This window comes from Brachycentrus maculatus, unplaced genomic scaffold (assembly GCF_059751285.1).
Source record: "Brachycentrus maculatus isolate JH-2025_06_01 unplaced genomic scaffold, ASM5975128v1 h1tg000566l, whole genome shotgun sequence".
NCBI lineage: Eukaryota > Metazoa > Arthropoda > Insecta > Trichoptera > Brachycentridae > Brachycentrus > Brachycentrus maculatus.
The window spans coordinates 560,163-587,655 of record NW_028281308.1 but is presented as its reverse complement, the minus strand read 5'-3'; the positions used below and the strand labels follow the sequence as shown (position 1 = coordinate 587,655).

Here is a 27,493-nt window from a genome sequence, read left to right as displayed (position 1 = left end):
TGAGTGAAGAAAGAACGGTTAAACAAATTTATGAGGCGAACGTAGTGGAAAAAGAATCAGAGGACGACCGAGGAAAACTTGGCACAATCGGGTATGTCAAATACTTGAAAGCGGCCGGGTCAGGAGTCGTAATAATCGTCGGGTATGTATGAGGAGATGCATGAACGTAGAAGAGGCAAAGAATGTTTGCAAAGACAGAGTGGTGTGGCGTTCGATTCTCTCTGCTTACCCCTGCGGCGAAGCGGCGTTATGGTTAGTTAGTTAGTTAGTTTAAATTTTATTATAACTTAATTATAATGTCTACCGGTTCCGAAGCTAACCGCTTCTTTATCAAGACTGATAAAAGCAGAGGACGACCGAGGAAAACTTGGCACGATCAGGTATGCCAAATACTTGAAAGTGGTCAGGTTAGGAGTCGTTACAATCGTCGGGTATGTATGAGGAGATGCATGAACGTAGAAGAGGCAAAGAATGTTTGCAAAGACAGAGTGGTGTGGCGCCCTATTCTCTCTGCCTACCCCTTGCGGTGAAGCGGCGTGATGGTTAGTTAGTTAGTTTTTATATAATATTCATATTAATTTTAAACAAAGTTACATTTTAATTATATTTATGTTTATTTGTAGTAAATTTAAGGCAGCGCAGGTTTATAATTAAAAAAATAATATTAAAAATATTTGATATTATTTTTTGACATCTCATCAAAGATGAAGAAGAATATGGAAGTCTGGGCATTTACGGGGCTGACGACCGTCATAGGCTGGTTTAAGTGATCACTTTACACACGTGTAACATTCACCAATTCTACCCATTATTGACAACCACACCACTCAAATTCTTGGAAGTTCTATATATATGAACTAATTTAGAAACCTTGTTCTTGAATCACTAGAACTTCACTAGAGACATCTATTGGTGAGATGTAAAGAAGGTGAAGTTCTAGTGATTCAAGAACAAGGTTTCTAAATTGGTTCATATATATAGAACTTCCAAGAATTTGAGTAGTGTGGTTGTCAATAATGGGTAGAATTGGTGAATGTTACACGTGTGTAAAGTGAGCACTTAAACCAGCCTATGACGGTCGTCAGCCCCGTAAATGCCCAGACTTCCATATTCTTCTTCATCTTTGATGAGATGTCAAAAAATAATATGAAAATAACTCCTGTAATTGGATATAATTCAGATTTTGTGAACAAGTATTTGGACACACTCAAAATGTTGTAAATAAAAATATTTGATATGACATCAACGGAAATTTGAAAAACGCATGTTAATTTTGCAGAAATAAAATTGTTGCTGGTTTTCGTAGTACGTAAATGAGCAATTAACAAAAAAAAAAAACCAATACAGCCTTGGCCATATGTATTAGGCACCGCCTACAGAATTATTTTATTTATTTATTTATTTATTGAACGGCTGAAGCCTTTAAGATAATACATATCGCTCGCTCCTTTCAAGAACGTCATAAATCAAAATACTTTTTCAGGAGAACGTTTTTAAAGATTGAAAATATAATACAATGTATTAAAAATAAATATCAAGCCACTTACTGAGCTTTTTACTGTGCAACAGATCTTTTTAGGTAAAATCTGAAGTTTTTTTCTCCATTTAAAAAATATTTAGTTTTTTTAAAAAAATAATTAAACAATGCCTTTTCTTCAAAATGCTAAACCAACACTTTCTGCCCTGTAGCGGGTAAATATTAAGTTTGAAATATTACTCTTTTGTTGGGATATAGTACATTTTCTTGGAATTCCGAAAACAAGCACAACTGAAAATTGACGATTTTTTATTTATGGCGTTCTTGAAAGGAGTGAGCGATATAATACATATATACAGTATCTAATATAAAAATAAAAATACACTAATGAATACACTAATAGAGAAACAAAAAGTCTGGTAACAAATAGTCTTACAACATAAAATCTTCTTCTTCTTCTTCTTCTTATTGTAGGCCTTACGGCCTGTTTTTAAGAGGGATTACCCTCCTGCGACGTCGATTCCCAGCTATCGACCCATCTCTTTGGTGGTCTGCCCGGGAGTCGTCTACCATGGGGTTGGCCGTACAGTGCGATGTGGGGGAGTCTGGATGGTTCCATTCTCCTCGCATGCGCATACCATTGTCTTCTTCGTTGCCTTCCTAACCTAACGACATCTTCGATCTCGCATATTTCCCTGATCTTGGCATTTCTCAGTCTATCTCGAAGACTCTTGGCTGTTATGCTTCTCAGAGTCTTCATTTCTGACACTCTAAGCGTGTTTTTTGTGGCAGCGGTGTCTGCTCTAGTACATAAAATCATAGTTAAAAAAAATCTCCTTCAAACACTATCGGCGAGCAGTGAGAGAGAGTGAAACACAACGTTTAAATTTATCCATTATAACATGGAGAAGAAATGCTGAGAAAGTACAGATTTCAAGCAGGATAACAATATGTTAAATAAATCTATACTTTCAAAAGCATTGGCTAACGTGTGAAGCCGCGGAACCGGAGAGAACATGGCATAGTTTGCATTATGTACAAATACTGCGAATTCAGATTTTTGCCTAGTACCTCTTTGGTGCACGCTAAGCTTTATTTGATTTAGGAGATCAGGGCTGTCCAAAAAATTGTAAAGAATTTTATATAACAGGACCAGATCGGTAATTACCCTTCTATCACTAAGATTTATCAATTTAAGCCGCTTCATTATGCAATTATAGTCTAACTCAACAATGGGTATATTTAGTTTAAAATTAATTTGTCTTTATGTCTTTAAATAGTATGATTCTTGCATTTTTTCGGATTGTACTGTATCTTGATGGATTTTACCTACTACTTCTTACCCGCTATCCTGACCCTAGACAGTTTGCGGTGTGGTTTATTCAAAAACACTCTTTTCACTAATTTCAGTTTTATATCGCTCACTCCTTTCAACAACGTGATAAATAAAAAAACTTGATTTTTCAGGAGACCGATTTTAATGTTTAAAAAAATATAATAAAATGTATTATAAATAAATATTAAGCCACTTATTGAACTTTTTACTGTGCAACAGATCTTTTTAGGTAAAACCTGAATGTTTTTTCTCCATTTGAAAAATATTTAGTATATTTAAAAAAATAATGAAACAATACCTTTTCTTCGAAATGCAAAAACAACACTTTCTGCCCTGTCGTCATCATCATATCAGCCCGTTGAGGTCCACTGCTGGACAAAGGCCTCCCCCTTCCGCCTCCGCTCCTCCCGATCCTGCGCCGTCCCCATCCACTGTCTTCCAGCAAACTTCCTGATGTCGTCCACCCATCTCATCTGTGGACGTCCTTGAGGCCTCTGGTTCCTCGGTCTCCACACCAGAACGCGTTTCCTCCATCTGTCGTCGGTAATTCTGCCCTGTAGCGGGTAAATATTAAGTTAAAAATATCAATTTTTTGCATTTTCTGGCCATTCCAAAAACATGCACAACTGAAATTGACAATTTTTGATACATGACGTTGTTGAAAGGAGTGAGCGATATGTGAAACGTTGCTGTCCAGTTATTTTAATCAGTGAAAAAGTGAATTTTTTTTTGTACCTTTCTATTAAACCCTCATTATTTAAATTAAAATGCCAAAAAAACGTGATTTGAGTGAAACTGAGCGGTCTCAAATAATTTTATTGAATTCAGAAGGGCTAGCTCGGCTAAAAATAACTAAAAAATATTGCGCGCTACCGATGTGCGGTACAATTTTTTTTAAAAATATTTTTGAATTTGGTTCTTATGAAAACTGCCCAAAACTGACAGAAAAAGGATCAAAGGAGGCAGAAAAAGTCTGGCATTAAGTGATCACTTAACACACGTGTGACATTCGCCAATTCTCTCCATGATGGACAACCACACTACTCAAATTCTTGGAACTTCTATACATATGGTTCAATTTCGAAACATGTTGCTTGAATAACTAGAATTTCACTAGAGACATCTATTGGTGAGATGAAAGAAGCTTTTTAATGAGGAGAGACTCTTTTGTTAGTATGTGAGGTCCGAATCCTGGATTATAATCACATACATGAGAAACGCCAGAAAATACCCTTTTTTATATTATTACAGATATTGATGTGTTTTTCAAATTTCCGTTTATTCTTACATTTGATAATTGCAGTAGGCTCTTTGATTTGTACATTTTTCGTATGATTTCAATTTTGAGTGTGTCCAAATACTTGTTCACAACTCTGGATTATCTCCAATTACAGGAATTATTTTTCACATTATTTTTTTTATTGTCCGCCTCTGTAGTGTAATGGTCAGCACGCTCGGCCACCGTTCTGGAGGTCACGGGTTCGATTCCCAGGGGGGTTAAATAAATATAAGTGATTTTTTCACTGTAATATTTATTCAATATTACCCTGGACTGGTACCTGAAGCGGAGGGCTGATCACCTTTCCTTCGTGTGTAAACAATCAAGATAACACTGTGTTCATATGTATGAAGCAGTGCCCTATGCACCATTGGGGTGCGGATAAGGGTTTTATTATTTATTATTATTATTATTTATTTTTTTGAAATCCCAACAGGGATGGTGAAGAATATGGTAGTGTATAGTAAATGCCCAGACTTAATATAAATACAAAAAAATATATGAAAAAAAAATCATTCTTTGTTGGTACTTAGTTTTCGAAAATCACCTAACAATAATGAAAATTTTCATATTTATTGTCATTTTTGAAAACTTAGTACCTACTTAGAATGATTTTATTTTTTAAATTTTTTTTTGTATATATGTAAATTGTAAGCCCCGCAAATGTCCAAACTTCCATATTTTCAATTTATGTTTTACTTAGTAAATACCACTATTTCTTAAAATCTACCGTGACATGTGTTTCCATGCATTCCGCATCGTTTACGAACACCGTATGATGATGGAAATGATGCAGATTTTAAGAAATAGTGGTATTTACCAAGTAAAACATTAATCAAAAATGGATAGATTTCACCGCAAAGTGACTGCCGAATCAATTAATGAAATTCCATATTCTTCTTCATCTTTGCTGAGATGTCAAAAAAATAATAATTCAATAGTGTTTCAGAGCGCATTCGGTACGAATCTAAGAACACTGCTGCCAACAGACTGTGTGATTTGTACAATTTGAGCTCCCTCACCCACATGTCCGCTCATGATTATATTATTTGGTTTTTATTTCCAATTTTTAGCAAGCTGCGCGGTCGTGCCCTGAGTAGGTCTGAACAACTTTGTAATTTGAACCCCCCCCCCCCCCCGCCTTATTATGTTCGCTTATTACTTATTTTTTCAGATTACTTTGGTTCTTCTGTTATGTTTTTTTTTCATTTTTCTTGTTTTTTTTTTTAATGTTTATTTTATGTTAGGTGATGGTGGAGGATTCAACGCAATTTGATAATTTATGGTTTGATCAATTGTTACATTAATCGAAATTGCCGTTTATTGCGAAATGACCCTTAATTGCAAAATGACCCTTAATGGTTAAATATTTTTTTATTGGTAAATGACCCTTTATTGGTAAATGACCCTTTATTGGTAAATGACCCTTTATTGGTAAATGACCCTTTATTGGTAAATGACCCTTTATTGGTAAATGACCCTTTATTAGTAAATTACCCTTTATTGGTAAATGACCTTTATTGGTAAATGACCCTTTGTTGGTAGATGACCCTTTATTGGTAAATGACCTTTATTGGTAAATGACCTTTATTGGTAAATGACCCTTTGTTGGTAGATGACCCTTTATTGGTAAATGACCCTTTGTTGGTAGATGACCCTTTATTGGTAAATGACCCTTTATTGGTAAATTACCCTTTATTGGTAAATGACCTTTATTGGTAAATGACCCTTTGTTGGTAGATGACCCTTTATTGGTAAATTACCCTTTATTGCAAAATGACCTTTTTCGGAATGGGTCCTTGTTACAAAATCACCCTTTTTTTAAATGAATCTTTATTGCAAAACGACACTTCATAATGACCCTTAATGGTTAAATTATTTTTATTGGTAAACTTCCATTTATTGGTAAATGACCCTTTATTGCAAAATGAGCTTTTTTCGGAATGGGTCTTCATTACAAAATGACCCTTTTTTAAATGAATATTTATTGCAAAACAACACTTCATTCGTAAATGACGCTTTATCACAAAATTACCCTTATTGGAAAGTGAATCTTTATGGTAAAATGATACTTCATTGGTAAATGACTCTTCATTGTAAAATGACCATTTAATGCTTTAATGCATTATTGAGAAATAGTCGTATTTACTAAGTAAAATATAAATCAAAAATGGATAGATTTTACCACAAAGCGGCTGCCGAATTAATTGACGAAACGTAAAATGTTATCTGGATTTAGGTTTTTATTATATTTTTAATTGCCTAACGTCCAAGTGACCCTGAAATCTAGCTACGGCTTATGCAACGCCGCTTATCGTGACCCTACTCAGTCTTCAACTTTTTAAGTTTCATAGCCTATGCCTACTTGTGAGTGGATTTACTCTTTATGTTTAAAGTTACTATTATTTCATGTAATTCATGAGTGAAAATTCTAGGCAAAGACACTCGCTATCTGGATTTAGGGAAAATCAAGTTGCGACCTAACGAATGCTGGGCCTGAACAAAACGTTTTCATAGTAAGTCCGCCTCCGTAGTGTAATGGTCAGCACGCTCGGCTACCGTTCTGGAAGTCCCGGGTTCGATTCCCAGGGGGGGTCAAATAAATATAATTGATTTTTTCACTGTAATATTTATTCAATATGTATTACCTTGGATGGTACCTGAAGCGGACGGCTGATCACCTTTCCTTCGTGTGTAAACGATCAAGATAACTCTGGGTTTATATGACGCAGTGCCCTATGCACCATTGGGGTGCGGATAAGGGTTTTATTATTATATTTTTATAATCTAAGTAGGTACAAAGTTTTTTAAAATCACCTAATTTTTATCAATGAACGATATTTTTTTTCTCGATATTAGGGTGGCCCTGTGTGGATCACTCGAGGAGATGTTCGGAGAGTGCGACTGGTAAGAAAGGCGTGCTCGGATGACCAGTAGCCTAACCCAGTCGCTACCATAAAAGAAAAGAAAGCCTATAACTGACATTTTTTAACCCATCGGCCTACCTGCCGCCAAACCTTGGCGTTAGGTATGTTTTTACATTTGCAAATCAGCCGCAGTTTGAGCCACGCCCCCATCCGTGGTACTTCATATCGCTCACTCCTTTCAAGAACGTCATAAATCAAAAATCGTCAATATTCAGTTGTGCATGTTTTTGGAATGCCCATAAAATGTACTATATCCCAGTAAAAGCGGCATATTTTTAACTTAATATTTACCCGCTACAGGGCGGAAAGTTTTGTTTTTGAATTTTGAAGAATGTGTATTGTTCAGTTATTTTTTTAAATATATTAAATATTTTTCAAATGGAGAAAAAACCTTCAGGTTTTACCTAAAAAGATCGGTTGCACAGTAAAAAGTTCAATAAGTGGCTTGATATTTATTTTTAATACATTGTAGGATATTTTTAAACTTTAAAAACGTTCTCCTGAAATATCGAGTTTTTTGATTTATTACGTTCTTGAAAGGAGTGCGCGATATTATAAAGATACTTTAGTGTGATATCTACAAATCAGTAAAGAAAGCTTTCTGTAATGTATTATTTCTTATTATAATTTTAATACAAATTTATTGACGACACTTGACCAAAGATGTCCCTGTAAGGATGGAATTATCCTTTTGATTGAAATACCAACTAAAATCAGTTAGAAATCAAAACTTTACATCCCAGGAGTAATGTTTTTAGTTTTCTTGTTAATTTATCACATTTCTGATCTAGACACACGATAAAACACGTGCATAATAGTTATATGCACCGTATTTATTGGTAAAACAGTCAAAAGTTATAATTTTATGAGTTTATTTTTATAACTCGGTTGAATTTTAACGCCTTTCACGCTTCAACACACGAGCGTTATGATTTGTACCGCAAAAATCAATCTGTAGTGCGCGGTACCTTTTCCTGCATTTGAAGATTATTTCTATGTTTGTTCCCGTTTTATCAGGTGCAAAATATTAGAGCCTCATTGTTTGACAAACTATAGTGAACAAGTGTGTGTGTGATTGACGGAATGCCACAGCAAGATATTTAAAAGAAATGCTAACTTACAGTTTGTTTATTGATATAAAATTCTTACACGATTTGATAAAGATTTTATATTAACTTATTATAATTTATCTAATTGATTATTGAACTTTGAATGAAATATGAAGCTAAAATATACGTTCTTTAACAATCAAGCGATGGCAGGCGATTCTCGCCCCCGCGCTCCGGTTGGCTGCTTTTGTTGAATCCGCTCAGTGTTGTCAACCTGACAGTAGCAGTATAATTCAGTGTTGTCAACCTGACAACACCAAATGGCGTGGCCAGACGGCTACAAAACCATATCACCTCCCCTCCGGGCGGGGCAACTTTCTTACTTGCGGGGATACATTCTATTAGTGTCTTTGTATACATGTTTTGAAAAGAAACTGATATGCGGATGGGTTAAAACCAGTTAACATTTTCAACTAATCATGACTGAGCTAACTTCACTGAACCCCCCTGCACAAGATTAAATCACTAACTGTTTTTGACGTCTCAACATAGACGAAGAATTCCTTTTTTTGCCAATTTTTAGCGGTATTTATATGAACCAGATTCAGAAAAATATTTTAATCGGTCTTTGGACCGCACACGTGGGTTTTAAATTTTTTCTAAGGGAAGGGTAATTAAGTATACCATATATCGCTCACTCCTTTCAACAACGTCATAAATCAAAAACCTTGGTTTTTCAGGAGAACGTTTTTAAAGTTTAAAAATATAATACAATGTATTAAAAATAAATATCAAGCCACTTGTTGAACTTTTTACTGTGCAACAGATCTTTTTAGGTAAAACCTGAATGTGTTTTTTCTCCATTTGAAAAATATTTGTAGTATATTTAAAAAAATAATTAAAACATACATTTTCTTCAAAATGCAAAAACAACACTTTCTGCCCTGCAGCGGGTAAATATTTAGTTAAAAATATGCCTCTTTTGCTGGGATATAGTACATTTTCTGGGCATTCCGAAAACATGCACAACTGAAAATTATCGATTTTCGATTTATGACATTCTTGAATGTAGTGAGCGATATATGTCCGCCTCCATAGTGTAATGGTTAGCACGCTCGCCTACCGTTCTGGAGGTCCCGGGTTCGATTCCCATGGGGGGTGAAATAAATATAAATGATTTTTTCACTTTAATATTTATTCAATATTACCCTGGACTGGTACCTGAAGCGGAGGGCTGATCACCTTTCCTTCATGTGTAAACGATCAAGATAACACTGCGTTTATATGACACAGTGCCCTATGCACCATTGGGGGGCATTTATATGGGATCTTTTTATTTTTCTCCATTTGAAAAATATTTAGTATATTTAAAGAAATAATTATACAATACCTTTTCTTCAAAATGCAAAAACAACACTTTCTGCCCTGTAGCGGGTAAATATTAATTTAAAAATATGCCGCTTTTGCTGGGATATAGTACATTTTCTGGGCATTCTGAAAACATGCACAACCGAAAATTAGCGATTTTTGAAATATGACATTGTTGAAAGAAGTGAATGATATATGCTGTCTTATTGAAATGGCATGTCTTATTGGAGTGTCTTAGTGGAATGTCTTTTGCAAAACTAGCTAGCCTTTACAATAATATCCCAGTTTTAACATTTTTGCCATCGTAAAAATAAAATAAACCACTAATACCTCTTCTCTTATACAGAGTGTTTGATACTTAAAAACTGTATCTAATGAATAATAATTGATTTGACCATAATTTATTAATCTTTAAAGTTGTTTTTTTTTGTGCCGAATGCTGCCGCTATGTCTTAGTTTGTATGTACGTATCCTCGGCTTGGACTAAAATACAGCTCTCTTCTCCGTCTTATTCCTCATTACTGAGGGTTGTGATGTGACCCTTGCGGAAGCAACGACTCTTCTCCAGTTTTCTCTTGCCTGCGCTGCTCGTAGCGCTCCAGCCACCGAGGTGCCCGCTGCTGCCTTAACTCCATTGGTCCATCGTGTGGGGATCTTCTTCTCCCTCTCTTCCCCTCCAGGCTATCCTCATTGTCCCACGTGTCCAGTGAACTGGAGAATCCGTCTATAATACAGCTGTCTTCCAAAATTAGATTAGAAGTGCTAGATCTTACTTACTTATAACCCTTATGCGCAACCAATGGTGCATAGGGCACTGCATCGAATTGACGCAGTATTATCTTGATCATTACTTACATGACGGCAAGGTGATCACTCTTGCGCTTCAGGAACCAGTCCAGGGTAATATTAAATAAATATTACAGTTTAAAATCAAATTATGTGTATTAATATTTTCTGTACTAATCATCTAAAAAATACATGTGATTCAAGGGGGGAAGACCCTAGTTCATATTTGTATGGAAATCTTAGTACGCAACTCGCAGAGTCATGGGTGTCGTGTCCGTCCTAACGCGCTTCCAAGCGCCGACTGAATGCGGCAATCCGATTAGCGTTAATCGAATCAAACGAAAGCTGAGTGGTCTAGTTGTCTCGCTCTCTCCTTGTAGTAATACCTAATAATTAGAGTGAAAGAGATAACATGTCACTAGCAGACAAAAAATTAACATGCTGAAATATAAGTGTCCGCCTCGGTAGTGTAATGGTCGACACGCTCGGTTACCGTACTGGAGGTCCCGGGTTCGATTCCCTGGGGGGGGGTCAAATAAATATAAGTGATTTTTTCATACTGATATTTTTTCAATATACCCTGGACTAGTACCTAAAGCGGAAGGCTGATCACCTTTCCTTTATGTGTTAACGATCAAGATAACACTGCGTTCATATGATGCAGTACCCTATGCACCATCGGGTGCGGATTTTTGTTGAAGAAGAAGATATATAAGTTTGTAGATCTCGCGGCACCGACTGTTTGCGTTTTTTTTTTTTAAATCTAAAACAATATTTTGAAACATCAACAATTTGAAATTAAAAAAAAAAAATTCTTCAATATATTTTTTTTTTATTACAAATAACATGCGTTGTTAGTGTTTCTGACGACCAACGACTGCTAGTGGGCGGGCAAGACTCGAAGGCGTGACTCTTCGCTTATCCATACCATGATATAAAAATAAGATACTGAGTTTAAAAGTAGATTGAAGACGAACATCGTCTTCAAAGTTAGTAGTAGCTAAAAAAAACAAATGAGGAATGCCACTACAAGAGAGAAAACACACATGTGACTCTCCACAAAGTCATATATATGTCTGCTTCAATTTTTCAATTTTTAAAAATAATTTTAGCGCTAGTTTTAGGTTGACTGTTTCTTTGTCCAAGCCGATGATACAATATCAGTGGGTAGCTATTCTCAAAACCCTCTTTTAATGAAAAATATATAAACATAAAAATTATGATTAAATGAAACAAAAATATTAAGAGAAGTTTAGAGAATAGCACCTATGTCCTTTTCATATGTTTTTATTATATTTTTGTATTTTTATTTTATTTTTGCTTCTTTGTACACTCGACCCACATTTTAACACTGAGTCCTGCTACAATGACACATATATATTATATATATATATATATATATATATATATATATATATATATATATATATATATATATATATATATATATATATATATATATATTTATATGTCCGCCTCCGTAGTGTAATGGTCAGCACGCTCGGCTACCGTTCTGGAGGTCCCGGGTTCGATTCCCAAGGGGGGTAAAATAAATATAAGTGATTCTTTCACTGTCATATTTATTCAATATTACCCTGGACTGGTACCTGAAGCGGAGGGCTGATCGCCTTTCCTTCACGTGTAAAACGATCAAGATAACACTGCGTTTATATGACGCAGTGCCCTATGCACCATTGGGGTGCGGATAAGGGTTTTATTATATATATATATATGCAAAGCACTTGACTTTTGTTCAAATAATATTCAAATCTATAGTAAATTTCTATGCTCAATCTGAGCGCATATGATTTATCTATGGTGAATTTTCGTTTGATCGTTGGATGCAGCGTACGCGCCATGAGCGTACGCCTAACGTTTTCGCCATTGCGGAATACGCGCTAAGCGCGTGGCTAATTGCAATTGATAACGGAGTCAAATGGCTTCATTGCGTAATATGAAGTGGACCATTACAGTCTTTATGCGATATGTTATGTCAATGTGTAATAAATAAATAAATCATGTAATAGATGGTTAAAATTCATATATGAATGTACAATTTGCGTAAAGTCAGCTTTAGTTCCCTCGACGACTTGTGCTTATACTCGCTTGTCTCAAAGCGAGTATAAAAATAAGCCGCTCGCGAATGCTACACACAAACTAACAGTGTATACAGGAATATACACTGTTAGTTTGTGTGTAGCATTCGCGAGCGTAGTACAAAATAAATTTTGTACTATTTCATATTTTTAATTTCGAAAAATGATTTTTTGTCAGCCGCTGCTGATTGTTGGCGATTTGTTGAACGTGCTAAAATGTGGGTCTATTGTGACTGTCAATTGTCGTTGTATCGTTTTATTATGATTTGTTTTTATCATCCATTATCTCATGTGCACTTATATGTTTTTTTTATATGTAATATAGTTTTAAAAATTAATTCAATTTATATTTTTTATCAGAGAATCAAATTGACAAACATTAACTTTTAAATAAATAAAAAAAACTTATTTGTTACAATTTTATACAACTATGGTCCAAGTCTCAACTATGGTCCTAGGGCTCAATTGTGGTCCAAGCCTCAACTATGGTCCTAGGGCTCAAATGTGGTCCAAATCTCAACTATGGTCCAAACCCTAACTTTGGCGCAAGCCTCAACTATGGCCCTGGGGCTCAACTGTGGCCCAAGCCTCAACTATAGTCCAAGCCTCAATTATGGCCTAAGACTCAACTATGGTTCAAGCCTCAACTATGGTCCTAAGGCTCAACTGTGATCTTAGACCTCAACTATGGTCCTAAACTTCAACTATGGTCCTAGACCTCAAGAGAGGTCTTAGAGCCTTGTCTTAGAACGAGTCTTCCTTCTAGAGGGCTCTAGAGCCTCTTGGCTACAGTAGAGAGGGCCGGGACTTGAGCAACATATCTTTATTCCTCTTCCCTTCATGAGGGGAAATTCCAAAAGTGATTTTAGAGTTAATGTTTTTTGCCAGTATACCCACGATATTTTAAGTTTTTTTTTTTGTTGTTTTTTTTTTATATGAAATGAAGTCAAGGAGGAGGGTGAAGCACTCGTGGAATCAGATTTTTTAATATTTGTTTTTGTTTTGACAATAATAGTAGCATAGCTGACAATAAGGGGTTCCACGGCCCCACGGTCGACACTGACAACCCTGTCCTGTACGGGCTCCTGGCGCAGCCGGGCGACAAGGTAAGGATAAATTTATCATATACGTAGGAATCCTCCGACACCCGTTGTAAAAATCACACCATTCGGCTCAAACATACCCCAAACACACATTTAAAAATGACACCATTTGTATTAAACATACCTCAAAAACCCGTTGTAAAAATGGCACCATTACACTGAAACAAGCCTCAAATACCCATTGTAACTGCACCAACATTTGATTGAAGTATAATTGTAAAACGACACCATTTGACTTAAACATACCTCAAACACCCATTGTAAAAATGACACCATTTGGCTCAAACATACCTCAAACGCCCATTGTAAAAATAAAACACCATTTTAAAATTAAAATATATATAAATTTAAATATACCTAAAAAAACATTGTGAAATTGTTGCCATTTGATTCAAACATACCTCAAACACCCATCGTAAAAATGACACCATTTGTATTAAACATAACTCAAACACTCGTAAAAATGGAACCATTTTTACGAGTGTTTGCGATATGTGAAACAGGTATTAAACATACCTGTTTCACATATCGCACACTCCTTTCAAGAACGTCATAAATCAAAAATCGTCAATTTTCAGTTAAGCATGTTTTCCGAATGCCCAGAAAATGTACTATATCCCAGCAAAAGAGGCATATTTTTAACTTAATATTTACCCGCTACAGGGCAGAAAGTGTTGTTTTTGCATTTTGAAGAAAAGGTATCGTTAGATTATTTTTTTAAATATTCTAAATATTTTTCAAATGGAGAAAAAACCTTCAGGTTTTACACAAAAAGATGTGTTGCACAGTAAAAAGTTCAATAAGTGGCTTGATATTTATTTTTAATACATTGTATTATATTTTTAAACTTTAAAAATGTACTCCTGAAAAATCAAGTTTTTTAATTTATGACGTTCTTGAAAGGAGTGAGCGATATCTATAAAGAACTCGACCGACAAGACAAGTATTTATGACGTGTTGTGTTTGCGCAGACCCTGTCGTGCCCCCCGGCCATGCGCATGTGCGGGGGCGGAGCCACCCCCGCCACGCGCGGCAAGCGCCTGCTGCTGCTGCGCGGCGACTCGGAGGGCGTCATCTCCGTGTGGTGCGTGCCCGAGGGGCCCCCGCCCGAGGTGGTGCCCAACCACCGCCCGCCAGGTGAGCGTGCGCCCGAGAGGCTGTAAATATCAATATTGATCAAACTGCTACTACTACTACTACCATCACGCCGTTTCTGTCCTGTATAACACTCCTCGCCTCCTTCACATCCATACATCTAGTCATACATGCCCTCCGATTACGCAGACTTTTGACACCATCAGATTTTAGGTTCTGATTGATCTGAGTCTTTTTCAGCCGTCCTCGTTCTGTTTTCCCGCTCACATTTGCATCATATATTTTCTTAGTCATTCTCTCGCTATCCATTCGCTCCACATGTCCATACCACCGCAAAGAACTCTTCCTAATCTTTTCAATTATTCCTCGTTCAGCCTTACATTCCTTTCTTATATCTTCGTTTTTAATTCTGTCATACAATGATTTTCCACACATTCGTCTGAGGAAGCGCATTTCAACAGCGTTCACTCTGCTTTCATCCTTCCTTTGCCAGTTCCATGTTTAGCTTCCAAACATTAGTGTCGGTACCAGCACGCCGTTGTGAACCACTAGCTCGGCTTTCAGGGACATATTTTTATTTGCAATCACTCTGTTCAAAGCACCATTCATTCTATTCCCTGCATTCACTCTTCTCTCAATATCCTCATCCACTTTATTTAGTATTGATCAAATAACACCAGTAAACAAGTATTTCTCTCGCAGCTATTGCCCCAACCGTCAGCACCAGTTTGGGGGTCGCCTGGGCGGAAATGGACCCTGGACCAGTGGGCATACTGGACCAGCTCAACCATCCCGAGGAACCAGGTATACAATGTTCTCAATTTACTTTGTCATTTTCCTTGTCTAAGACCAGTTTTGAGTTTATTAATGACTGGACCAGCTCCACCATCCCGTGGAACCAGGTATACAATGTTCTCACTTTACTTTGTCATTTTCCTTGTCTAAGACCAGTTTTGATTTTATTAATGACTGGACCAGCTCCACCATCCCGAGGAACCAGGTTTAAAATGTTCTCAATTTACTGTGTCATTTTCCTTGTCTAAGACCAGTTTTGAGTTTATTAATGACTGGACCAGCTCCACCATCCCGAGGAACCAGGTTTAAAATGTTCTCAATTTACTGTGTCATTTTATTTGTCTAAGACCAGTTTCGAGTTTATTATTGATTGGACCAGCTCCACCATCCCGAGGAACCAGGTTTACAATGTTCTCAATTTACTATGTCATTTTATTTGTCTAAGACCAGTTTCGAGTTTATATTTGATTGGACCAGCTCCACCATCCCGAGGAACCAGGTATAGAATTTTCTCAATTTACTATGTCCGACTTCTTACTGATTTACTAGTACCGACTTTCAATGTGGTGACAGTCAGTAAAGTAGATCGCGCAAATCTACCACCAGATGTCACCATGCGTCGCACTGGGAAAAACAAGAGAATCAGATAGATAGAAAAATATTGTGAACTGTCATATTATATGTAATTTATAAAAGATTACTTAAGAATAAACTTTTACTGTCATTTCTTTAATTACACATATATATATATATATATATATATATATATATATATATATATATATATATATATATATATATATATATATATATATATATATAATATATATATATATATGTATACACACACTGGCTCCGGAGGGCCAGTCTGACTATCCGCGTGCCCCGCAGAGATCAAGCTGACCGCGTCCGTGTACCTGGCCGGGCAGAGCCGGCTGGTGGTGGGGCGCGAGGACGGCTCCATCGTGATCGTGCCGGCCACGCACACGGTCATGCTGCAGCTGCTGCACGGCGCGCACCAGCAGTACCACGACTGGCCGCCGCACCAGCTGCTGCTCGCGCACAGCGGCCGCGTCAACTGCCTGCTCTACCCGCACCACGTGCACCAGAGGTGCACCACTCTCGAGACAATATCAAGACCACTTTTGAGATTATTAATATAAATCGACAAAACGATGTATGATAGATGTTCAAATAGTGAAATAAGGAAGGAATGCAAAGATAAACATCATTGATAAAATTAAGATAGGTGTGTTGAGATGGTTTGGACACGTGGAACGAATGAGTGAGGAAAGAATGGTAAAACAAATTAATGAGGCGAATGTTGTTGGAAAAAGGAGCAGAGGAAGACCGAGAAAAACTCCGCTCGATCAGGTATGCCAAATACTTGAAAGCTGTCAGATTGGGAGTCAAAATAATCGGCGGGTATGTATGAGGAGATGCATGAACGTGGAAGAGGCGGAGAATGTTTGCAGAGACAGAGTGGTGTGGCTTTCTATTCCCTCTGCCTACCCCTGCGGGGAAGCGAAGTGATGGCCAGTTAGTTAAGGAGTTATTTTTTTACAATTTTTTTGACATCTCAACATGTTGCAGAGATATTTGTTGTTGTTTTGAAGTGATGTCTCTGCCCCCCGTAGGTACGACAAGTCGCACCTGCTGAGCGGCGGCGTCGACTTTGCCGTGTGCCTCTGGGACCTGTACGCGGGCACGCTGCTGCACCGCTTCTGCGTGCACGCCGGCGAGATCCAACAGCTGCTCGTGCCGCCCGACGCCTGCAGCGTGAGTGCCCAACCCCATTCCGAGTCGTGCTCCAATCCAGCCATGCAAAGTCCATTCCGAGTTGTGCTCTAATCCAGCCATGCAAAGTCCATTCCATGTCGTGTTCAAATCCAGCCTTGTATCCGACAAAAGGATTTTGCAACAAGTTTAATGACCAATCGTCTAGTCGCTAGAATCTAGCGGGATTTCCCAACTGGGTTTTATTGGAGCGTCTAATACTCTTTCCCCGTACGAACCCGGTTTGAAATTGAGGGCTTCTGAACTCTGCAAAATGCAAAGTTCATTCCTAGTCATGTTCGAATCAACTGTTGTATCCGGCAAATGCAAAGTGCATTCCAAGTTGTGCTCAAGTAAACCCTTGTATCCGGCAAATGCTAAGTCCATTCTGAGTTGTGTTCAAACCCAGCCATGTATCTGGCAAATTCAAAGTCCATTCCTAGTTGTGTTCAAACCCAGCCTTGTATCCGGCAAGAAGTTAAACATATAAAATAACTGTGTTTTTTTTTCTAGCCTCGAATTCAAAAATGCATATGCTCCGTTGCGTCCGACCACAGCGTCTGCTTATTGAGTAAGTCTTTATTCACTTATATCTTTTTTCCAATACACGATTGCACTGTGGTTGCCTTGCAACTGATCATCTGATACAGCATACCCAGGGTGTCGTTGGCTTGGCACCCTCTTAGTTCCAACCGTAATGTATGGAAGTGAAGCATGGAGTTGGCAAAAGAAGGATGGAAATAGACTGGCCGCAGTTGGATTGCCATCTCTCAGTGCGGTAATACCATGTATGGTAGATCTTTCAATGGTCCAGCAAACTAAAGAAGGTGTTTCCATCTATGTAGAGAAAAATGTGAGGAGAACAAGTCTTTATATGTATGTGAATATGATGACACATTAGACACATATCGGCTGTCCAAACTTAAAACACAGTAAGGGACATTTTTTTTGCATTTTTGGACTAAGTAGAATCTACTTAGTCCAAAAATGCAAAAAAACGTACTACGAAAAAGATGGCCCTTACTGTGTTTTGAGTTTGGACAGCCATACTTTGGACAGATATACTGTGATGGCTTCATTAACTGGAGCTCATCTCTCGACCAGAGTTCTAGAACTAGGGTTCACCGACGGTATGGTACCGCCGGAGGGGTCGTCTAGGGGGGGAGGGTGACTAGGCTGGACTAACCCGGGGGTCGGGACGTTGCAGGCCTGACGGAGCGCAAGTGCGTGACGCTGGCCTCGCGCCACCTGTTCCCGGTGGTGTCCATCAAGTGGCGGCCGCTGGACGACTTCATGGTGGTGGGCTGCTCCGACGGCACCGTCTACGTCTGGCAGATGGACACGGGCCACCTCGACAGGGTCCTGCACGGTACGTCTCTTCTTCTTCCTATTCTTTCAATTCAATTTTAATTCAATTTATTTATTTCAATTAATATATCATAGTCGTACAGGAAAAAGTGACCAACTAACAAAACGTAAAATGTTCAGGAGGGCCATTTAAGTCACTTTTGCTTGGCAATAAAATAAACATCAATGCAGTTATTCATTTTTAACAAGTCTATATATTATACTTCCAAGTTAAAAATCCTTTGGGATTATTTTCAGGGCGATATTAAGCTAGTAAGATATCAAATAGTTTCACTGTACTCACTTTCTCCTGTATGACTACGATATTTACATTACAAAGTATAAAAAATTTAAATCGTATTCATTAAAAATATATTAAAATAAAATATATGCAAGAACTATTGCTGAAGGTGTAGAAGAATCCCGCTTCGGAAAACTCCTTCAGACACACGGAACAGATCAATATCCAATGAGATATTGTTCAACATAGCGGTAGCTCTTCCTACAGGCATAACCATCGGCAGGTTGGTCCTGTGTATAGGAATGTGAAACAATCTATGTCGACGCATTCTTAGGTAACTATCGGGAACATACAGACCAATGTTTCGGATAATTTTGCGCCAAGAATGGATAGAAATGCCTCATCAAATACACATTCCTTCTAGTCTCTAAACTATTGTAGCCAAGCATACCCTGGAGGAACTGGGTCGGGTAGAGCCGAGGATAATAGCCGTACTCTCTCATGTAGAGATATATATTGAAAGCTGTACCAACGCATTCCCAGATCTGATACAGAAGCATCTAGGCTTCCTGACAGACCTTCTCTTGCAAAGCATTTTTTTTTAAACACAAAGATGCAGCACTTTAGATCAAACATCATCATTAATAATTTCAGGATTATCGATCATATCGCGCAAAAATGGATAGAAATACCTCATCAAATACGATACTGTACTTATGTATAGAGTATGGCTATTATCCTTGACTCTACCCGCTTCTTCTTGGTGTAGGCCTTGTGGCCTGTTTGTAAGAGGTTTTAGCGATTTCTCCTGCGATGTGGATTCCCAGCTGTCGATCCATCTCTTTGCTGGTCTGAAGGAGAAGAATGTGACCCATCATGGGCTGGTTTAACACGTTCACTGCCTTGAAAAAAAATTGTGATTTCTTTTAAAAAATGACAGACTTTTATCTTCTTATTTCCAGTAGTTATAAGTGTCTTTATAACAAATTTAACCCTCTGAAATAAGAAAAGCTTGAAAATCACGTTAAATACTTTAAAAAAATGGAAATTAATCACGTTACGTCTCATCTGCGTTTAACCTGTCAACGCCGACCATAGACATCACCAAATAGAGCCGCCAATAATTTAGCAATGACACCGACACTAAAATAACTCCATCGTTTCTGTGACGTCATTCATTGCCAACTTACGAAAATAACGTTTTTACGAAGTAGAATTTTCCAAAAGAAAATAATGAATGAAAATATTGATTATATCGGCTGTCATAAACACTTCACGAGTCTAATACAATCCTTTATAGGTTGAGTATGTTAAATTAGATATTCCTGCCGTTTGATAATGATTTTTTATTATTTTTTTGAATTACCTAACGTCCAAGTGACTCTGAAATCTAGCTACGGCTTACGCAACACCGCTTATCATGTCCCTATTCAGGCTTTAACTTTTTAAGTTTCATAGCCTATGCCTACTCGTGAGTGGATTTACTCTTTATGTTTAAAGTTACTATAATTTCATGTAATTCATGAGTGAAAATTCTAGGCAAAAACACTCCATTGATGTTTATTTGCCCATTTACACCTACCACACGGATCCATGTATCCGTGAACTTACATTTAAAAGCTTTCAATATTTCTGTCACTGCCAATCTAAATAAATACAAGATTGTGAATGCACCATGGCGCCTGTATTGATGAGGGTTTGCCTTCCGCTAGGCATGGTGGCCGAGGAGGTGGTGTTCGCCTGCGACGAGGCCAGCACCGAGTCGGACCAGGTGGCCGACAGCGCAGACGTCCAGGGCATGGCCAACCCGGCCGTGCATCTCTTCAGGTAAGACGGACGACAATATTTATATTAATTTATATTTCAAGCACTGACTTTGTGATTTTCCATTTTATTATCGGAGTTCTGGTTCCAGCCGTTATGTATGGAAACGAAGCATGGAGTTGGCAAAAGAAGGATGAAAGCAGACTGAATGCAGACGAAATGTGATCCCTCAGACGAATGTGTGGCAAAACGATGTTTGATAGATGTTCGAATGATGAAATGAGGAATGAATGTATGGCTGAGATAAGCATTATCGATAAAATTAAGAATGGTGTGTTGAGATGGTTTGGACATGTGGAACGGATGAGTTAAGAAAGAACGGTTAAACAAATTTATGAGGCGAATGCAGTTGGAAAAAGAAGCAGAGGAAAACCCAGAAAAACATGGCACGATCAGGTATGCCAAAGACTTGAAAGTGGTCAGGTTAGGAGTCGTAACAATTGACGGGTATGTATGAGGAGACGCATGAACATGGAAGAGGCGAAGAATGTTTGCAAAGACAGAGTGGTGTGGCGTTCATTTCTCTCTGCCTACCCCTGCGGCGAAGCGGCGTGATGGTTAGTTAGTTAGTTAGTTTTTTTTAAATCACTATAAATATTTTATTATAACTGAAACATGGCACCTTACAAGGGCTCAGAGCAGCCGTGTACTGAGCTTTGAGAATAGGTGTCTGCAGAGAATTTTAGGCGTGCGGTGGTTTTGACTTTGTGAGGAATGAAGAGATAAGGCGCAGGACGCAGCAAATCTTGGTCACAACTGTCGTCAAGAAAAGTCAATTCAGTTGGCTTGGCCATGTACTCCGCATGCCTCCCGAGAGCCGCCATCAAGCTTGCCTCTTTTACAAGGCATCAGGTTCCCGACCACTGCTGACAATTTGTCGGCAGTTCTCGTCAGAACTTCGGGACGCGGATCTGACTTGGGAGGATGCAAGGGAGATGGCAGCTGAGAGAAAAGCCTGGAATCAGTTTGTGGACTCCGTATGCTCCACCTAGGGAGCGGATATGGTTTAATAACGTTTATAACGGTTTAATACGGGTTCGATACCCAGGGGGGTTCAAATAAATATAAGTGATTTTTTCACTCTAATATTTATTCAATATTACTCTGGACTGGTACCTAAAGCGGAGGGCTGATCACCTTTCCTTCATGTGTTTACAATCAAGATAACACTGCGTTTATAATTATTATTGCGTGTGGGTAAGGGTTTGAATAAAAATGATGAATGGAAGATATCGCTTTTTAGCAATAAGCCCGCCAATGTGAGTACATTTAGCAATCAGCAATAAGCCCGCCAATGTGAGTACATTTCTTTTCTGTGCATGGGGTTGAAATAAACTAATGAGTACAGCCTTTGTCTGTGTGCGCAGGGGCCTGCGGCACCGCAACCTGAACGCCATCCGGCACGCCACGCAGCGGGGGCTACACCAGCTGCAGCAGCTGCAGACCGGCGGGCGCGCCCTCGGAGGCGCGGGCCTGACTGTGCGCCACCGCAGGGCCCCGCTCGCCGTGCAGCCGCACAAGTCCAACCCCAAAGGTAACACGCAAACCTGACCGGGTGTTCAGTGAAAACTAGACCGTTTGTTCATTGGAAATCATAATAACCACTGGTGTGGTTTTCAATTCAACCAGACCGATTGTTCATTCAAAACTAGACCGTTTGTTCATTGGAAATCATAATAACCACTGATCTAGTTTTCAATTAAACCTTTCCGATTGTTCACTGAGAATCAGACCGGTTCATCATTGAAAACCAGACTGATTGTTCTTTGAAAACTAGACTGGTTTTTCATTGAAATCTAGACCGGTTGTTGATTGAAAACCGAAACGGTTCTTCGTTGAAAACCAGAAAAACAACTGGTCTGGTTTACATTGAAAACTAGACAAGTTGTTTATTGAAAAATCAGAAAAACATGCGGTCTGGTTTTCATTGAAAACTAGACAAGGTGTTGTTTGAAAACCAGAAAAATAACTGGTCTGGTTTTCATCAGTTATTCATTAAGAGAGACCAGAAGATATATTCATAACCAGAGCGGTTCTTCATTGAGAACCAGAGCGGTTCATTATTGAAAACCAGATCAGTTGTTCATTGAAAACTAGACTGGTTTTTCATTGAAAACTAGACCGGTGCATTGAAAACCGGACCAGTTCATTGAAAACCAGACAGGTTTTTCATTGAAAACTATACCAATTCTTCATTGAAAACCTTTCAGCGTTTTGTTTTGCCGTATAGTGATAATATGCCATGGAATTCTACTGGATAACTGGCGAATCGTTTAATGACTTGTCACCCTTTCATTTCCTATAGATCCCGAGAGCCACATTTTGTTCTTCGACATCGAGGGCCTGATCGTGGAGCTCCTCAGCGAAGAGTACTCGGCCATGAGTCCAGCTAGCTTGGAGGTGAATTTTTCACTCATTAAATAAACCCAAAATATAAAAAAAAACAACACCGGTTATATTTTCATAACCTAATGGGGGAAATTAATTTACATTTTGAGTGTGTCCAAATGCTTGTTCACAAGTCTGGATTATCTCCAATTATTTGAGTTATTTTTCATATTATTTTTTAACATCTCATCAAAGATGAAGAAGAATATGGAAGTCTGGGCATTTCCATATTCTTCTTCATCTTTGATGAGATGTCAAAAAATAATATGAAAATAACTCCTGTAATTGGAGATAATCCAGATTTTGTGAACAAGTATTTGGACACACTCAAAATGTTGTAAATAAATTATCTGGTCAAATTATAAGCTTAAAAAAATAATAAAAATGAAAATGGTATTTTCTGGCGTTTCTCATGTGTGTGATTATAATCCAGGATTCGGATCTCACATACTAATATAAGAGTTTCTGCTTAGTAAAAAAGCTTCTTTTCATCTCACCAATAGATGTCTCTAGTGAAGTTCTAGTGATTCAAGAATAATGTTTCAAAATTGTTTCATATATATATATAGAACTTCCAAGAATTTGATTAGTGTGGTTGTCAATAATGGGTAGAATTGGTGAATGTTACACGTGTGTAAAGTGATCACTTAAACCAGCCTATGACGGTCGCCAGCCCCGTAAATGCCCAGACTTCGAAGTCATAAAATAAACCCTTAAGAGGGCAACAGGTTGTTGCCAAAACTAATTGGTTTTTAATCAAATTGCGAGTGGATCAAAAAGCAATGTCATTTTATGTCTCCAAAATATATTACAATGATCCACAAAGTTAATGCTGTAAATATTCAAAATATGAAATTGATGTTGAGTTTCTGCATCTCTAGGCCGCTGGTCTTCTGACGAGTGCGGAGTACAATAAGGCCGCAGCCCTCACGCAGTCGGCCAGTCCTGACGCAGCCAAAAAGATATCAGGTACACACAAAAAAATTGTCAACAATGATGCCTCTGTTTCGTATATAGCCATTTTAAAACAGCAATCATACAAAAATCTCACAAAAAACCCTCAAAATCCAGATGAGTTTCTCAACATATTAAAGTTATGACACATTGAAAGTCTGACATCTCAAAAAGCCAGACACATTAGTATTCCGACTACTCAAAATCCTTTCTGATTAGTTTCTCAACATATCAATGTCAAGACACATTGGAAGTCCGACATCTCAAAAGCCAGACACATTAGTATTCCGACTGCTCAAAATACTTGCAGATGAGTTTCTCAACATATTATAGTTATAATACATTGGAAGTCCGACATCTCAAAAGCCAGACACATTAGTATTCCGACTGCTCAAAATACTTGCAGATTAGTTTCTCAACATATTAAAGTTATGATACATTGGAAGTCCGACATCTCAAAAGCCAGACACATTAGTATTCCGACTGCTCAAAATCCTTTCTGATTATCAAAGACATGTTCATCTCATTACATGTGAGGTTCATCTATTTACAAGTAGATATTCATCTTATTACATGTTGTCCTTCATCCTGTTACATGTTGAAGTTCATTGTGTTACATGTTGACATTCATCGTGTTACATGTTGATGTTATTTGGTTTACATGTTAACGTTCGTCTATTTGCATGCTGACATTCATCTATTTACAAGTAGACGAACGTCTATGTGTAACAAGATGAACTTCTTGTTACATGTTGACGTTTATCTTGATACATGTGGACATTCATGTGGTTACATATCTTTTTACATGTCAACATGTAAAAAGATATGTTATCTTGTTCCGTGTTGACGTTCATTTATTTACATGTCTATGTTCACCTTGTTACAAATTGACATGCATCCTGTTACAAATTGACGTCCATCTTGTTACATATCGACATTCATCCAGTTACATGTTGACATTCATCCTGTTACATACTGAAGTTCATCTTGATACATCTTGATACGTTCATCCTGCTACATGCTGACGTACACCCTATTACATGCTGATATGTATCCTGTTACATGTTGACGTTCATCCTATTACATGTATACCTACATCCTGCTACCTGTTGACATGCATCCAGTTACATGTTGACGTTCGTCTATTTACATGTCGACGTTCCTCCTGTTACATGTTGACATTCATCCATTTACATGTCGATGTTCATCCTGTTACATGTCAACGTTCATCCTGTTACATGTTGACGTACATCCTGTTACATGCTGATATACATCCTGTTACATGTTGACATGCACCCTGTTACATGTTGACGTTCATCCTGTTACATGTTGACGTACATCCTGTTACATGTTGACGTTCATCCAATCACATGTTCATGTCCATCTTGTTACATGTTCATGTCCACCTATTTACATGTCGACGTCCGTCCTGCTACAAGTGTACCCAGTGTGTTAATATGTCTGTGTGTTTGTTAATGCCCGCCCGGTTAGACTTTTTCGGCCGAGTTAAGGACAAGGCGGGAGACATGGAGAGGATCCTGAAGGAGAAGGATAAACACGGTTTGTTCTCTCCCCACCGATGCCCAAACTGTTTGCGTTTACTTAGTTATTTATCGTTTTTCGCTTTTTTTTAATTACCTAAGCTAGCGGTGTTGCATAAGCCGCAGCTAGATTTCTTTAGCGCGGTATGATGGATAATCCTGAAATTATCCGGAGCATCGGCCTGTATGTTCCCGATAGTTACCTAAGACAGCGTCGACATAGATTTTTTCACATTCCTATACACAGGACCAACCTGCCGATGGTTATGCCTGTAGGAAGAGCTACCGCTATGTTGAACAATATCTCATTGGATATTGATCTGTTCCATGTGTCTGAAGGAGTTTTCCGAAGCGGGATTCTTCTACACCTTTAGCAATAGTTCTTGCATATATTTTATTGTAATGTATTTAAATGTATACAATTTAAATTTTTATAGTTTGTAATGTATATATTAATTGAAATAAATTTATTGAATTGAATTGAATTGAATTTCATAGTCCAAGTGACTTTGAAATCTAGCTATCATTTTTTTTTTAGTAAGAGAAATAGTTGTATTTTTATTATTTACATAAATATTTCAATTTCATACTATTTCTGTGAGTCTAAGCGGCTCATTATTAGAAATAGGTATCAAATTGTTGTAGAGTGGGTTCAAACCGAGAAACTCTGACTCAAGAGTCCACGACACTAACCACGGGACCACAACCCGACACAATGAGCTTATGCAACACCGCTTATCATGACCCTATTCAGGCTTCTAGTTTTTACGTTTTGTAGCCTATGCCTACTCGTGAGTGGATTTACTCTTTATGTTTAAAGTTACTATAATTTAATGCAATTTATGAGTGAAAATTCTAGGCAGAAACACTCGCTATTTCGTTTTTCGCCCTAACACGCGCTTCTGTGTTTTCCCCGCACCCCTATTCTCACCACCACTTTCCTATCCACCAATCACGTGCCATCCAATAAAAACACCGGCTCTAGACGTTGTGCGATTGGCCGGATGAGTGATACCTATGTTATAGGCATAATTTTATTTTAAATTCTTTTGAATTTCACAATATACTGTAAATACAATAATAACTAATAATAAATAATAATAACAATAACGCACCTAATGGTGCATAGGGCACTGCATCGTTTAGAAGCAGTGTTATCTTGATCGTCAAATACGCGAAGGAAAGGTGATCAGCCCTCCGCTTCAGGTGCCAGTCCAGGGTCATATTAAATAAACATTAGAATGAAAAATCACTGGTATTTATTTTGACCCTTTTGGGAACCAAACCCGGGACCTCCCGCATGGTAGCCTAGCGCGCTAACCACTACACTATGGAGGCAGACAAAAAAAGCAACGTCCGAGACATAACTATCTATCATTAGAACCCTAACTGTCCATCAAACCTCCTCCCTCTACCTCCTTCCCTAAACTCCCTTCTTCCTTTGCCTTCCTTATTATCATCAATTTGTAATTTATGTTTTTTTAAATGTTCAAGTACTATCTACCCTCTGATTGCAAACAGCTATATATGGTATCAAACGTTTTGACCAATATCACTCTATTTTTGGTTGGTTGGAAGATATCGCTTTGTAGCAATAAGCCCGCCAATGTACTTATTTCTTTTCTGTACATTAAGTTTAAATATTATTTTTTGACATCTCATCAAAGATGAAGAAGAAAATTTAAGTCTGGGGCTGACGACTAACAGATGTCTCTAGTGAAGTTCTAGCGATTCAAGAATAATGTTTCAAAAATTGGTTTGTATATATAGAACTTCCAAAATTTGAGTGGGGCGGCTGTCGATAATGGGTGGAATTGGTGAATGTTACACGTGTGTAAAGTGATCACTTGAATGAGCCTATGACGGTAAATGCCCAGACTTCCATTTTCTTCTTCGTCTTTGATGAGATGTCAAAAAATAATATGAAAATAACTCTTGTAATTGGAGATAATCCAGATTTTGTGAACAAGTATTTAGAAACACTTAATATGTTGTAAGTTTAAATAAATAAATCAATTTAATTCCTATTAGCACACTATCTGCGGGAAGGGTAATTTTACCTTTTCACTCGACTCGTCGTAAATCGCAAATAAGTTATTTTTACGCATGAC

At 37.9% G+C, this 27,493-nt stretch overlaps 1 protein-coding gene across 6 annotated transcripts in view; it reads left to right on the top strand.

Annotated features, from left to right (window-relative positions):
* The window catches only part of Rbcn-3B (WD repeat-containing protein Rbcn-3B), a 75,681-nt gene that overhangs the window by 10,872 nt on the left and 37,316 nt on the right, over positions 1-27,493 (top strand). For 3 of the 6 annotated variants that reach the window (XM_088273334.1, XM_088273331.1, XM_088273332.1), the window contains exons 7-19: positions 6,952-6,999; positions 13,334-13,424; positions 14,393-14,558; positions 15,219-15,320; positions 16,203-16,422; positions 16,949-17,090; positions 17,601-17,658; positions 18,295-18,456; positions 20,388-20,502; positions 21,867-22,033; positions 22,805-22,899; positions 23,769-23,856; positions 25,333-25,401. In XM_088273334.1, the coding sequence (XP_088129460.1) occupies positions 6,952-6,999; positions 13,334-13,424; positions 14,393-14,558; positions 15,219-15,320; positions 16,203-16,422; positions 16,949-17,090; positions 17,601-17,658; positions 18,295-18,456; positions 20,388-20,502; positions 21,867-22,033; positions 22,805-22,899; positions 23,769-23,856; positions 25,333-25,401 (1,523 nt within the window). The remainder of the gene's footprint in view (positions 1-6,951; positions 7,000-13,333; positions 13,425-14,392; positions 14,559-15,218; positions 15,321-16,202; positions 16,423-16,948; positions 17,091-17,600; positions 17,659-18,294; positions 18,457-20,387; positions 20,503-21,866; positions 22,034-22,804; positions 22,900-23,768; positions 23,857-25,332; positions 25,402-27,493) is intronic. The other 3 variants (XM_088273333.1, XM_088273335.1, XM_088273337.1) reach the window with 3 other exon arrangements.